Source organism: Eupeodes corollae, chromosome 1 (genome assembly GCF_945859685.1).
Source record: "Eupeodes corollae chromosome 1, idEupCoro1.1, whole genome shotgun sequence".
Lineage (NCBI taxonomy): Eukaryota > Metazoa > Arthropoda > Insecta > Diptera > Syrphidae > Eupeodes > Eupeodes corollae.
Genome location: NC_079147.1, coordinates 53,114,045 through 53,129,464, shown reverse-complemented (window position 1 = coordinate 53,129,464; position 15,420 = coordinate 53,114,045). Strand labels below are relative to the sequence as shown.

General features: G+C 34.4%; 1 protein-coding gene across 1 annotated transcript; it reads left to right on the top strand.

Annotated features, from left to right (window-relative positions):
- The first annotated feature begins 543 nt into the window (after nucleotides 1-543).
- Nucleotides 544-12,084, top strand: LOC129942975 (proton-associated sugar transporter A). The gene is made up of 8 exons (XM_056052165.1): nucleotides 544-1,253; nucleotides 7,171-7,433; nucleotides 7,522-7,806; nucleotides 7,880-7,981; nucleotides 10,690-10,919; nucleotides 11,002-11,417; nucleotides 11,528-11,702; nucleotides 11,799-12,084. The coding sequence occupies exons 1-8, from the start codon at nucleotides 1,063-1,065 to the stop codon at nucleotides 12,027-12,029; spliced, it is 1,893 nt and encodes a 630-aa protein (XP_055908140.1). The 5' UTR covers nucleotides 544-1,062; the 3' UTR covers nucleotides 12,030-12,084.
- The last annotated feature ends 3,336 nt before the right edge of the window (nucleotides 12,085-15,420 follow it).

Here is a 15,420-nt window from a genome sequence, read left to right as displayed (position 1 = left end):
ATTCACACCGAACATAATAAACAAAAAGTGATTCATAAAACATCTTGCACAAGAACTACTTGAAATTTGATATTCTAAAGTTGTCCCTCTTACCTCTACGATATTCAATACGAATCACCCTATAGAGACTCTATAGTTTTACCGCCAAAAGTGTAACGCATAAAGCTTTGACTGAGACATACTTTCACTAATTAACCTCACAAACAATAATACTCTATAACCGACCTGTTAGATCAATGTCATTCTTGCGGTTCCAACGAGAATCGGATACTATGCCTCCACTTCACAACGACTGCGACTACACAACAATAATAATGCATTCGATTCAAAAATGTGGTACAAAACTCAGCACAAAATGCCATCAGCTGTTCAGCTGAAATCGAAACAAAATAACCACCACAAACTAAAGTCCATCCAACGCATGCTCTTGCCGTTCGTTCGGTTCGTTCGGAATCCAAAGACAATGAAGCAAGCCGCAACAATTCCCTTTCCCAGCTCCAAGAAAATTGCAAAGAGGCAAACCAACATCCAGCATTGGAACTATCAATCAGTTCGTTTCAAAACCCTGGCCAGCTTCCATATACGCATCCGGCAATACTCCGTCAGCGACACAACGGAACGGATCCACCAAGAGAAAAGAAAAAAACGAAGACCTACGAAAACGTTACAGTTCTCGGGATTGCATATTCTAATCTCCCTGGGGAGACAGACACTCACTTCGGGTTGTGTGCCGGGTTCTGCTTCTACTTGAAGTGTGGAGCGTATAGAAAAACTTCCAGAAATTTAATTAGGGATAAAATTTTGAAAATTTCGAAAATTTTGCGTGTGCATAGAAATAGTTAAATCATGTATCGGGCCTAATTAAATTATAGAATCGACCTTTGCCAGAAGCACTCGGGGTAGGAAGGTTGCTGACAAAAGTTTGCAAGGGTTTTGTTTTCCCTGAGACTGCAACGGATGTTGGTTTTGTGCAGAAAAAGTTTTTAAACAGTTGTGTTAAATTTTAAAGTGTCTGTTCTGTTCTGAAGAAGTTTAAGGATTAAAGTGAGCAGCTGAAAAGAAATGGTTGAAAAACTGCACGAGTACCAGGGATGGTCGGGACGATTGCACGAATGGCGTGATGGGATACGGGAGCGTTTCTCGAGCTTCCGAGAACAGCATCCTGAGAGTCTGGTGGAAATGGCCAAGACAGCAGCCTCCGATCAGATGAAAGGCAACACGGCAGTGGGTGATGATTTTTCCCATATTTACAGGTAAAGTTTAAAAAAAAAATGATAATACAGGTAATTTAGAAAGTAAAGCGTATGTATGGTTCTTGGAAAAGGCGTCGTCGTGTGGACTTATACTTAGTATGGTTAATCAGTGCTACTCGTATGCAATCGATATGGAATTTAATTTTCTTTTATTGATTCAATTTATTGTGCGGGGTTTTATGTGTGCTTAGACTTAGACAACAACATGTGGTGGTTACATATTCGCATAGGAAGAAAAATGTGGAAATAAACAAAAGTGATTGAAGGTAAAATACTTAACTTTAGTTTGACTCTGGACATGTGTTATACAACATATTTTGTTTACAAATGTTTGATAAGTAATTTCTGATAAGAAGGTCGATTTCTAGAATCAATGATTGTTGTTGGAGAGAAAAGTATTAATGCTGAAAGTTACTAATTTGGAGTAGAAGAAGATTTTGTTTTTTAAATAAATAAAAGCTTCGAAGTAAATTTAAAAAAATTGGGTGGCGCAACAGTCCGTTGAGAAGTAGGGCCTAGAAACTTGCAACTCTCAACCATTACTGTGTGCGAGTACTGTTTTTAGGAATGGAGGGGGGCTACAGTTTTAAGCCGAATCCGAACGGCTAGTTTGATAAGTCACTTTTCATGACAAGAATTAATCTTGGAAATATTGTCAATTTCTCGCAAGAGGCAGTACCCGTGAAAAAAACTTTCGAATGCACAGGCAGGGATCGAACTGAAAACCTCTAGCATGACAGTCCAACGCAAAGCTTTGCGAAAAAAATAATATTACACTGATATTTTACATTTGTTTTAAAAGCTGAATTTCTTCGTGACCTATATATATAAATTTTAGAAATTAAACTTGATCAGATAATGAACATTTTTGAAATAAATAATTTAGGTAATTCTACGAAATGTTCACTAATTGAATTATTGGTAATTTGTTGGTGATGTAGTACCCGTGGCATGATGGTTTGTGCGTTGGACTGTCATGCAAGGGGTCTTGGGTTCAATCCCTGCCTGTGCCACCTTAATTTAAAAAAAAAAAAAATAATTTTCGCTGGTACTGCCTCTTGCGAGGAATTGACAAATCCTTCAAGAGTAATTCTTGTCATGAAAAAGTGCTTTCTCAAACTAGCCGTTCGGATTCGGCATAAAATTGTAGGTCCCCTCCATTCCTGACAACATTACTCGCACACAGGAATGGTTGAGAGTTGTAAGTCACTAGGCCCTGGTTCACAACGGACTGTTGCGCCACCCCATTTGATTTGAATTTGTTGGTGATACAAGTTATTTTCAGTTTAAAAAATTAATAATTTAAGTAACACTTTTGCATTTTTAGTAATGTTGTCTATAGAACATAATCTTTTAGTCAACAAAAGTTAACGTCAAACATTTTAATGGTTAGTATTTTATTGATGTTGTTTTTAATTTAAGATTTTTAGAAAGATCAAACTAAGCGATATTAGTAAGATTTTAGATATCATTTGTTTAAGATCAGTTAATTTTAAGCAGTTTCAATTTAAGAAATTCTTAAGAATAACAAATATATCATACTTATGGGATAATTTGTCTGTAAAATAGAATAGTGCCTATGAATTTGTATACTATAACATTTTTCTAACAAGCCATTATTAACTTCCCATAGGAAGTTATTGTAATGGGTCCGATTTGTCAAATTGAAAATTTTGACATTTCTCGACGTTTCAAGGTCCCTAGAGTCGAAATAAAAGATTTTTAGAAAGATGTCTGTGCGTGCGTGTGTACGTACGTTTGTACGTCCCTACGTCCGTACGTCCGTACGTTCGCGACGTTTTTTTCGTCGTCCATAGCTCAAGAACCAGAAAAGATATCGACTTCAAATAAATTTTGTTATACAGATAATAAGGCAGAAAGATGCAGAAAGGGCTCTCAAAAAAATTGCGTGGGTGGTTTTTTTACCATAGCAGTTTGAAAAAAAGGTGAACATTTTGGTTAACCCTAAATATCTTACGAACCAAAAACGCTGGAGACTTGAATTAAATTTTATATAATATATTGTAACGTGATACCAAACAGATATATTTTTTGAAAAAAATGCACCTAACGGTTTTTTTATAAATCAAAAAAAAACTGACAAAAAAAATTTGTCACATCAAAAATTTTACGACTAAAATATAATTTCATCTCCAAAACAATTCTATGCAACGAAAAATAATGTTTTTGATATCTGATAAAATTTTGAGAAAAATTTAATTGACAGTTTTTTGTATACAAAAAAAAATCTAAAAAAAACATTACTCAAAGTTGGTAAAAATTGAATATCGATTCAAATATCTTTTCAAAAACTTAAAATTTAGGCTTCAAACTTATTTTATTTTATAAGAAATATTGTTAAGAAAAATCGAATCGACAGTTTTTTTTTACAAAAAAATAAAAACCTAAGAAAAATGTAAAATGAAAAAAGTTGGTAAAAAATGATTTTTGATTTAAATATCTTTTCAAAAATTGTAGATATTGGCTTTAAACTACTTTTATCTTTCAAAAAATATTGTTGTAAACATTCAGTATAATTTTGAAGAAACTCGAATTGACAGTTGTTTTCGATATTCAGTATTTTGTATGTAAAAATCCAACAGTCCGTTTTTTCATAAAAAATAAAATCTACAAAAATAGTACGCAAATTTGGTAAAAATTGATACGAGTACATATAGACAAACTTTTAAGCAAGACAAATCGACAGACGGGATGGGAAGTTATCAGTGTGGGTCGCATCCCAGCCTCTTTTTTTTGTTATACTCTGCGGTCCTCTATTAGTTTCAGTTAATTCAGTAACAAGGTTTCTTTTGATACGTGTTTCAATTATCTGGAACTTTTGCAAAAAATGAAAAAAACTCAATTTTAAAATTAACCTAATGAAAAAAAATAAAATCCAAGTTCTGTTAGAAAAGTTATGCTTACCGGTGTATTCTAGCATTAGCGGGACGTTCAGTAAGAAAAACTGAACATACGTTTTCATACCAAACTCAATTTGAATTAAAATCGTTTGTTACGCCAGAAGCCTCATTTTAACCACAAGACCTAATCGTTAAGAGTCAGATATATTTATATAAATAGATTAAAGAAATAAGACGAATTGCTTGGGCACTCTATTGCAATTGAATTAGGTGAGTGGGTGTATGTAAAGTTTCTTTTATTTATCCGAAATCATATTGTTGTAAGTCTGGATTTATTTCATCTAGTTAGAGTATAATAAGACAAACTGCTCAAAATTGGCTCAATTGCACTTGATGGCTTATCTAACCGAACTGTGGAAACAATCTTAACATCGTTTTAGAGAAAGTAAGATTATTGTACTTGATATTTCAAAAGCATTTGATAGAGTTTGGCATGAAGGTCTTTTATCGAAAATTCTTGCTTTTGGCATTAATGAATCTCTTCTTTGTTGTTAAGAAACTATCTTTCTAACTTATCAATCTCATTAATAAATTCTAGTGTTCCCCAGGGTTCCGTTTTGTCTCCGACTCTCTTCCTTGTATTCATAAACGATCTCTTGTCTAATCCATTAAAGTGTTTCGCAGACGAGAGTATTCCCAGTTTTTCATATTCGTTTCTAGGTTCACATCCTTTTTCTTCGGATGTGGAAGTTTAACGGCACCGAATTTTATGATCTTAATGATTACAATTTTGACGGCATTGTCCAATATAGAATTATTAACCGTGTATAGAATTTAATGCTTCAAAAACTTAATGTTGTTTTATGTCGTTAAGGTGTACCCCATTCCCGATGCCACCATCCATGAGTGGCACTTGCATCCACCTCTTATGAAATTATCACATGTTCGACATTACCAAAAGTGCTGCTAAGCGCTTTGGATTTCTCCGACGGTGCATAAAATTTTTCACCATATTTGTGAAGGTATCCCTAAAACAGGTTTAAGTCTTTTTGATAGATGGACTTAAATAGTGGCGATAGAACTATACCAAAACATTAACAACGTCACGTCTTGGTATGGTATAAATATTTAAAGAGCTCTTAACTTATGAAATCATTCAAATAGTTGCTTAAAAATGCTCTATTTAAGTTTAGGTTAAACTGGAAGTTTCTTTTATTGCCTTTATAAATATCCTACATTTTCGTAGCCAGTAATTATATTCAAGAATACCAAGTTCAGGTTAAATTTAAAAGTCTTATATCGATGAAAATACAATTAAATACAGGTTTCGCTGTTTAAAAAATTAAATTTGTTGAACATTGTACACTAATATGGTCCTTAGCGGCCAATTTCTTGACAAAATTCTAGTCTCTTAAACTCGGTTTATTAATAAATTAGAACTCAATTGAGCTCTTACTCTTTTTTTCATCAAGTTTTTAAGCAACTTGATTTAATAGACCTTCAAATCTGGGGCCTAGGATATTAGAACTCGTTTCAGCAATGTTTGCACTTCTTCTAAAGGCCTAACTTTTTGATTTATTCCTGTTTTGAATTAAATTTCAGACCACAAGGATATATTATATACAATAATAAAATATTTTTAGGAAATAACCGATTCAGGGGCTTTCATATGAGGCGTAAACATTTTTGAGTTAAGTTGTAAAAGAGCAGATTTCATCTAAAGATTTGTTAGTAATATAACGAAATTCACAAGAATAAAGAAAAACTTTAGTAATGCTTTAAATTATTTTTATAAGATCTGAGAGAAAGAGCGTATTTCAGGTTCAAAAAAAAAAACCTTAAATAAGAGATGTGATATTAAGTTCTCTTTAAATTCCTGAAGCTTATCTTCAATTCCGTCACAATAGTTTGATGCTTTCTTAAAGTGTTTTTTTTTCTTTGAAAAATAATTCTCTGTTAAATGCAAAAACTTTGAACATCTTTATAATTAAAGAAATTTACTATTTAAGTGAATTTGCTTTGGATACTCTTGAACTGAGATCTAAACACGAATGCCCCAAAAACAGCAAAATTGACACGTTCGTTAAACTAGTATCGTTTTTCGCATTTTTAGATATACCAATAGGACAGAATATATCATTTTTGAAAGAAGCTACATTTTAACACAATTCCTAACATACCCCTCTATTTAATTATTTAAGGCTTAACTATGGCATATTTAGGTTCCTATTGTGCAATGCTTTCTTGCTGAATAAAAACAACCTAATAACTCAAGTTGTCATTTTACCCCTTGAAATGGGTAAATTTTTAAGCTACCATTATGTTATTTAAATTTTTTCAGCCTTCTTTACGAACACGAAAACGAAAACTCATCTATATGTTAAGTGTGTTACAACCCCCCCCCCCCCCCCTTTGATTCAAAGTCTCAATCCGGCATTGATATGAACCACAACTTAAAAAATACCTATCGTTTTCAAATACCACCTCTAACCACCTTTAAACTTTTTGCCAAATATTACTTTTCAACTTCTTAGGAAGAGTTTAGGGGGTATTACAATGAAGCCATAAAGCTCACTTTCGTTGAATTTTCTAAATATAATTTTTCAAGACTTATAAAAAACGTGGCCAATACCGTCCTTTCTTTTGATTATGAATATAATTATTATATTTAGTATAAGCTTCTATTTGTTTAAGTTACCAAAAAGCAAATAAGGAGTTTGTATATCGCTAAACCATCTCTATTGAAAACTATAAGCAAGACTCATTTTATATGAAATAAATAAAATAACGGTTAAACACATAAAATCGAGTAAAACATTATTATGTAGTCGAACAAATCACAATCAAAAGACAATAATCTAATCTCACAAAATCCTATCGTTCCTTTCAATTTGTAAATCGGCAATTGATTTGAAATTATGCAGCAAATTGACCCACACCCTCAAAAGCCCAACCCCAACCCACCCATTTCCAACCAAACAATTCATACGACTAATCCGCCCTTGGCACGTTTATTGTTTTTGTTTTGATTTGTTTTTGTTTCTTCTTATTTCTAGACACAAGACTCGTCAGGAACTTGTCCGAGTTTCAGCGGCAGTCATGGGTATTGAATTCTCGTATGCCGCCGAAACGGCTTTTGTATCTCCAACCCTTTTAAAAATCGGGGTCGAACATCAGCACATGACGCTAGTATGGGCACTATCCCCCTTAGTTGGATTCTTTGTGTGTCCCATTCTGGGATCACTGAGTGACCGTTGTAAACTGAATATGGGACGGAGGCGACCTTTTATTATTCTCCTTTCCATTGGCGTTTTAATGGGTATGTGAATGGATTAGGGAGCAATTTAATTTTATTAAATGGAATGTTTTGTTTATATCCCTATCCGTATGTGTATCCCTATATATAGGATTACTGCTTGTGCCAAATGGTGAGGATTTGGGTTACACCTTCGGTGATGTTGACCCACACGCCCAGATTGCTGCAATGAATCTAACTGCAAACCAAACCCATAACAATATCAACGTTTCGCCTCATCGTGCTTCGGCGTCTGATACCGAGGTGCAGGTTGTGCAGAAGACCTCTCATCCTTGGGGTATATTCTTTACGATATTGGGAACGGTGCTGTTGGATTTCGATGCAGATGCCTGTCAAAGTCCAGCCAGAGCGTATCTACTGGATGTTTGTATTCCAGGTAAACTAAAAAAAATTATAAATTTTGTATTGTTTTTTAAATATTTGTGAAACTCCCTTCATATTTTGTATAGAGGACCATGCTAAGGGACTTTCAACATTCACAATTATGGCAGGATTGGGAGGATTTATGGGATACTCAATGGGGGGAATCAATTGGGATGCCACTTCAATAGGTGAGTCTTATGTTACACCATCGGCAGGTTCAGACAACATAAGGGACTTCATTTGCAGACAATTGCGTTCTTTAAACGCAAAATAAGAATAAGTCAGCCAGTAAATGTTTCAAATGTCATTCATTTCAAACATAGAACTTTACTTGACTGCCTTTTACTTGAAGAAAGTGTGGAAAGTGGAAGTGTCTTGCATGTTCTCTGGTACCGAAGATACAATCTTTTTTCAAAATAATGTATGCAGATGCCGAATAAAAATTTAAACAACTCTGTTTTGAAAAAAGAAAAAGTATGGATCGCCAAAAACACGTTTTACGACAAAGTCATCCGCAGAATTTTGGAAAGCCACCAAATCTATCAACGGACTAACCAATTTAATTGCTACACCACTCAAAGCGTCTAAACTCCGTATTTATTTCACGAAATTACTCAACACGCAGCTCCGTATTTTAAAGATGAATATCTTGACTACTGATCTAAAAAATGTAATTGAAAATGCCAAAATGCGTAAGGCTCCGGGTGAAGACCGAATTCCAGTAGAGTTTTTTAAGAACTTATCCGTAGTGACAGAGGAGTTCAACACGATTTTTGAGAGCGCAGGCGTCCCTGAAAGATTCAAGAGATCAATAATATAAACCTCACACAAAAAGGGTCCTAAGATGTACCGGAAAATTATAGGGGCATCTCCTTCTTGAATTCTTAGGTAAAGCTTTTAAAAACTCTAATTTTTAGTAGGCTTACACATTGGATCGAAGAAAACAAGATTTTTAATGCATTTCAAGCAGGATTTAGAAAGGGCTATTCGACTATAGACCAAGTATTCAGTTTGATAAACATTGCAGAGGACTTCAAAAGAAGGAAACAAAAACTTTAAGCCTTTTTTGTCGATTTTCGGGCTGCGTTTGATTCAATCGTCCGTGAAACGCTTTTTTATAAGCTTCATAAACTTGGATTATCAAGTAAAGTCGTTACGCTTGTGAGAGCGATGTATGAAAATAATGTGGCCTACTTATGGGATGAGGAGTTTTTAACAGAAATGGGAGTTAAACAAGGCTGTGTGTTGAGCACACTACTATTTGTTTTGTTTATTAATGATATCTTGGAGGAGTTCGGAGGAGGAATCCAGTTCGAAAGTACTCGGACACTAGTACTGATATTTATTTGCGACAGCAGCTTCAATAAATGCTTTATGGCGCGCAAGTTTGGGGATATTGCAAATACAAGGAGGTGGAAAGTATTTCTTCAAGCCCATTTGTCGGCTACCAATTTGCACTCCAATTTATATGCTACATTTGGAAACAACTGAACCTCCTTTGTTCTTAAGGACGTTTAAGCTGCATTTTAACTACACTATTAAGGTGATGGAAATAGACGAAGAAAGATTGCCGTGACAAGTACTTAAAAAGATTTTGTCATCCAGTTATTTAGTCAAAAAGTGGGACGAGTTGGCTCTTAGCTTAGGTGAAAGTATCGAATTTTTACCCGATATAAGCCTTTTAGAACTAAAAGACAATTTCAAAATAATAATAGAGAAGTTAAGCCATGTCGCGTATAGAAGTTTTAAGGGGAAGCTCAATATTTGCAACATAGAATGATTTACAGTCAACTAAAAAAAGCCTCCTTCCGCATGTTACGAGTCCATCATAAGTTATGTTATTTATGCTATAAATAAAATAACCCTTATTTCTTCAATAAAATTTCGCACTTAAAAAACAAGTCATAGAGTTATAAAGTTCAGCTTTCAAGTAAAATAAAAAATATGGTGAGCTGACATTTTGACGAAAGTCAAATCATTTTATACAGAGCTCATAGAGCGCGATCAGAGCTAGCTCTGATTGAAAAAAAACACAACCCAAGCGGCCTGATATATCTAAGTGAAAAAAGAAACACAATTCTTTTTTTGGCAGCTGAGTTCTCTGTTCTGAGCTTAAAAAGAAAAACGCCTAAAGTTGCGTTAATTGGATTGCAAATTTTGACAGCTGGCCCAACAGATTCTAGAAACTTGCTTTACCTTCAAGTCCCTTATCTTGTCTGAACCTGCCCGATATTTTATCGGCTTCAATCTAATGAAGTGATATCCGTCAAAAGAGCAAAAGTAACATTTGACACTTTAAACCTTTGTTACACTGGACAGGTTCAGACGACATAAGGGACTTGAAAGTTTGGCAAGTTTCTAGAATCTGATTGGCCAGCTGCCAAAAAAATAACTTCCAATTAAGGCAACTTTAATGGAAAGTTGACTGGAAATTAAGTCAAGAAAAATCTACCTAACTAGTCAAGTCTACTTCTATCAAAATGACAGGTGCTCATGTTTTTCGATTCAACTGAAAGATGAACTTTATTACTCTATGATTTATTTATTTCCTGCACAATTTCATTTAATGCTTTCTGCAAAAGGGTTCGTTGTCGATTTTGAAAAAGAAAAAAGTGATGTTCCTTTACAATACAAAATACAAATCGTGATGGACTTGTAGCTTGCTTCAGGAGTGTTTTGTACACTAACTTGTGTGGTACTTTTTTTACTATGAACTTAAAGCCGAGATTTGCGAAGTAAAGTTCTGAATTTAAGACTAACTAGTTGCCTTTGTCAAAATGTACGTTCTAAGAATGACGTTGACTGCAAATGAAGTCCCTTTGTTGCCTGAACCTGCCCACTGCTTCATATCTCAATTAAAGCACATACATATGTCACTTTCCTATTAATTTTCAAGGTCGCAAACTTGGGGGACACGTTAAGGCAGTATTCACAATCATCACATTCATATTCATTGGTTGCGTCTCGTTTACCGTCACCAGCTTCAAGGAAATACCGCTCTGGGCATTGGTAGCTCCAAAGACGTCAGGCAGAGGCGACGAATCCGATGCATTGGGTCCAGGTGAAAATGCTGTGTCCTATGGTGCCCTCAATGATGACGAAGTTAATGATTCAATGCTAGATGATGTAAAAAAAAATAATAATCCAAAAAAAAACTCAAATTCTAATTATTTTTGCCAATCAAACAACACAATTAAATTAATTTCAGGATAAAAAGTCCGAATACACGACTGTCCCTGGGGAGAATATAAGTGAAACGTCCTTTGCTGCTAGCAATCAACTTCCACCCACGTTAAACCAACAAGATGGAGAAGAATCCCAACCCAAGGAGAGTGTACAAACCCTATCCCACTACTTGTTGTCCATTGTCTATATGCCGCACTCCTTGAGGATGGTCTGTCTGACAAATCTCTTCTGTTGGATGGCTCACGTTTGTTATTCCCTCTATTTTACGGACTTTGTGGGCGAGGCTGTCTTTGGTGGTGATCCGAAGGCTTTGGAAGGAACAGAAACGCAAATCCTCTACGAAGAAGGCGTCCGCTTCGGCTGCTGGGGCATGGCTATGTATTCATTGTCTTGTTCCTGTTATTCGCTTATTATTGAAAAGCTCATTCAGAGATTTAAGTAAGTACTACTCGCGTATAGGTATTAAAGTCGTCCCGATGACAGTTTGTCATTATTTTAATTAATTGGCTCCGACACAATCCACTTTTCATTTTCATACTTGTGTGAAGGGCTAAGCCGGTTTACATTGGGGGATTGCTTTTCTACTGTGCCGGAATGACTTTGATGGCAATGACACGCGCCAAAGCCAGCGTCATCCTCTTTAGTTGGACAGCAGGTGTTATGTATTCGACTTTATTTACGATGCCATATCTCTTGGTGGCGCACTACCATGCCAAAGGAACTGTAAGTCCATTATACTATTGCCATACCTTGGAATGGAGGAACTACAATGAGCATCGTAATAATAATTCTTTTTGAAATATACTTTATCTCTTTTAGTTTGAATTGGACTATGATGGATCACCGAAGTTAGGAACTGAGGTGCGTGGACTTGGCACCGACATCGCTATCGTTAGCAGCATGGTATTTTTAGCACAATTTATCTTGTCTATTTGCATGGGAACCATCGTGACTATCTCGGGAACGACAACAGCTGTTGTCAGTATGGCGAGCTTTTTAAGTTTTTGTGGAGCCATAGCCGCAACACAGGTCATGTATTTAGATTTGTAAGAAAACGATGAAGTTGTTCATTAAAAACCTAAAATGACAATAATTTGGTATGGAATTTCTATTAGAAGTTATTATTGAAGGTTCGTATTTATTGTGATTGTGAGTTTCAAATGAAGGCATTTCTGGTTTGGTTCTATCCGCAATGGATTTGGGCAAAATAAAATAAATGTTGTTGGTCTTAATCAGATTCGCGTTAGGGTTTTTTTTTTATTATGTTGAAGACTAAAAATAACAGTAGTCCTCATACAAATTTCTAGGTCCAAAAACCGAAAAACGAAATTTTCTCAAAAACAAATCGATAAATATGTATCACACTTTCTCTATTTTCTTTCTTAACTTAACTTAAAAAAAAAATATTGGTATTGCTTCAGGAGGGTAAGCCCTATAGAACCAATTTTAATATATTTTGAGAATTTAAATGGTATTTAAATTTTTGATTTTCAGGTTTGTTTTTAACTTTGAACTTTAGGTAAGGTTTTTAAACAGGCTCTTTGGATACAGAAGCAAGTTCATGCCAACAAGTCGGGCATTTCATTTTCTTTCCTTAATTTCTTTTCATTAACTTTGACACATATAATGTAACATGAAAACATAATCATAAATTACATATATCATATTATACAGAATACGTATAATCGAACTGAACTTCTGAATCATAAGAATCGAAAAAGAATTGCGCAATAAAAAAATAAACAGATTCAGACGGACTAAAAGTTAAGGCAAATTTCTATTATCTGATTGGCCAGCTGCCAAAAAATTGACTTACAATGGCTGCGTTCAATCTCGCGTTGGATAGGTGGATTTTTAGATACCTTGTTGAACGAGTTGGGTAGCTGTATTGAGATAGCTGTCAGAAAAGCAGAGAAACGGTTAAGCTTCGTAGTCAAAATTGTTGTAAAATAAAACATTTAATGGAATATTCAACTAATTCGTCGGACGATGATGAATGGTGCGTAACAATTTAATAAATAAGAGATAACCTTAATCTGTAATCTATGTTAAATTTCCTCTTAGCTCAATTGGAATTCTATACGATTAATAATTTACTTGCGAAATCTTCGGTTTAAAACGATTTATACCGGAAAACTATCCTAACAGAAACGAGGACTATTATGAAGTGACACTACCTAGATATAGTTTGGAAGAATTTCAATCTCATTTCCGAATGAGCAGAAGTTGCTTTGCGGTAAGATTTTGAGTTGGTTTGTTCACAGCAGATAAAGTTTTAGCTAAATGGTGGGACCAAAGCAAGAACTTTTGTTGCATGATATATCCGTTTGGTTATCCAACGCTTCAGGGGCACTATCAACTAGAATAGCCAATAAAATGTGAACAAACTAGTCTTGATATCTATAATGGTTGCTTATTTACGATTTCAAATTATTAGGATTTCTTGCACAAAGTGCAGCAAAATAAAAGGTTTTTTGTTGTTTATTGTATGAATCTTGAGCAAGCAAGAAAGTTTATCAACAGCTGAACACAGATTCAATTTAGCTAAGAGTTCTGCTCATTTTTCAATCAGCGAAGTTCTCCAAGTGGTATGTTCATTGATCGGAGAGTTTATTAAATGGCCAACTGTTCAACATTACAATAATATTTCTCAAGTAAAATCCTCAAATAGAACTTCAACTAACATTTTGTATTTGTTTTTTCTTACCAACAAATACAAAAAGCTAAAATCAATTTTCTTGAAGTTCAACTATGTGTTAAATAATACCCCAGAAATTCTCAACTGTTTTTGATCAGCTGCTGTTTTAGACGTACAACACTAACAAAAAGGTATCCATATACCCTATCTGACTGAGATTGAACGCAGCCAATTAAGAAAACTTCATTTGACTGGAAAGTTTGTCAAGAAAAATCTCCCTAACTTTAACGTCACGTCTATTTATGTCAAAGTAACAGCTGATCATATTTTTTTTCAATGAACTGAAATCTGAACTTTATAACTATGTAATTTATTTATTTTCTTCGCAATTGAATTTAATATTTTTTTGTGAAATGGTTTCTGGTCAAATTGAAAAAGGAATAAGTAATATTTCTTTTACAAGTCGTGATTAACTAGAAGCTTGCCTAAAAGTGTTTTGTAGAAATTTTGTTGGTAGAAGAAGGTATTGAAATAAAGTTCCGAGTTAGAATTGTATGACACATGAAAAACTACGTTCAAATCCAAAAAAGCTGGATTGTCAAAAATAAACCAATAATTATTCAAGAATTTCTGGAATATTTAGGTATCTGACAGAACAGCTGAATCAACGTATGGTTGAGAGCGTATCCGGATACCTTTTTGTTAGTGTTTTACGTGTTAAAGATGAGCTGATTCATAACAGCTGGGATGTCAAAAAAATCGAATCGAAAATAGATTTTAAACGATAAATGTCTCTATCGCGTCTCGTTGGCAAATTGAAACATCATTCGAAAGAAATGGCTCATTTGAGTGTGGCTGGATGAAAATCGTAAAAGCCTTTTTTAATCCTTTTTACAACTATTCACCAATTCAGAAGCTTTCAAACAAATGCTAGACTTGAGGCAACACGAAACTTTCATCTTTAGTATCAATTTCAAAATATTGCCTGTATAGTACATAAAATGTATACCAATAAGTTAAAAGATCTTATGTCATCTTGCAGATTTCTTTTATCTGTCACTTTGTCGGGGCCTTCTGTATGCACGATTAAAAATAATTGTTAAAAAACCAAAGAAAATATGTTTAAATGAAAACAAATGTATTTGCGTTATGCATTGTCCATTGCCCAAGAAAACATTTTTTTGTGAATAGCTTTTGTCATGATAATGACTGCCAAAAAATTGCCTTCCAATTAAGGCAACTTTTTCATAAGGTTGACTGGAAAGCAATTTAAAAAAAAATAGCTTCACTCAAAATGACCGACCTCACCTTTAATGCCAATCCTTAAACGCCAAAGCACACACTGTTTCTGCTTCTAAAAACTCAATCCTAAGGTTTTTAAAATTCCGGTAAAATGTCTTTGAGGCACGCTCTTCAATTCTAACCATTAAAAATAATCTTAAGGATGAAAAAATGGACTTCACAAGAGCTTCTCTTAAACCTTCCATATTGACTCTAAGGCACTTTTGTGTTGCCTTGGCTTTTTTGTCTCACAAGAATCATGTAGAAGAATCCATATCAAACTCCATTTAAAAGGGTATTTGTTAAATCCCTTAGCAAATCCTTTACCACATCTATTTAGTACAACTTCTCAACCACTTTCAAACTTGTTCCCAAAAAATGGAGGGATGTGGCATTTTGGAGTGAGACTTTAAATCAAACTATTACAGAAATGTGGCGATGGTAACGTTTGACCCTAGAGACAACAGTTTTAGTTTAATATGATGATTTCGCATAAATGGTATCATTTTATTTGTTATAAAA

Coding starts and splice junctions, on each gene's coding strand:
- LOC129942975 (XM_056052165.1), top strand. CDS start 1,063: ATGGTTGAAAAACTGCACGAGTACCAGGGATGGTCGGGACGATTGCAC. Junction 7,982..10,689: donor TTGGGATGCCACTTCAATAG/GTGAGTCTTATG, acceptor TTAATTTTCAAG/GTCGCAAACTTGGGGGACAC. Junction 11,418..11,527: donor AAGCTCATTCAGAGATTTAA/GTAAGTACTACT, acceptor ACTTGTGTGAAG/GGCTAAGCCGGTTTACATTG.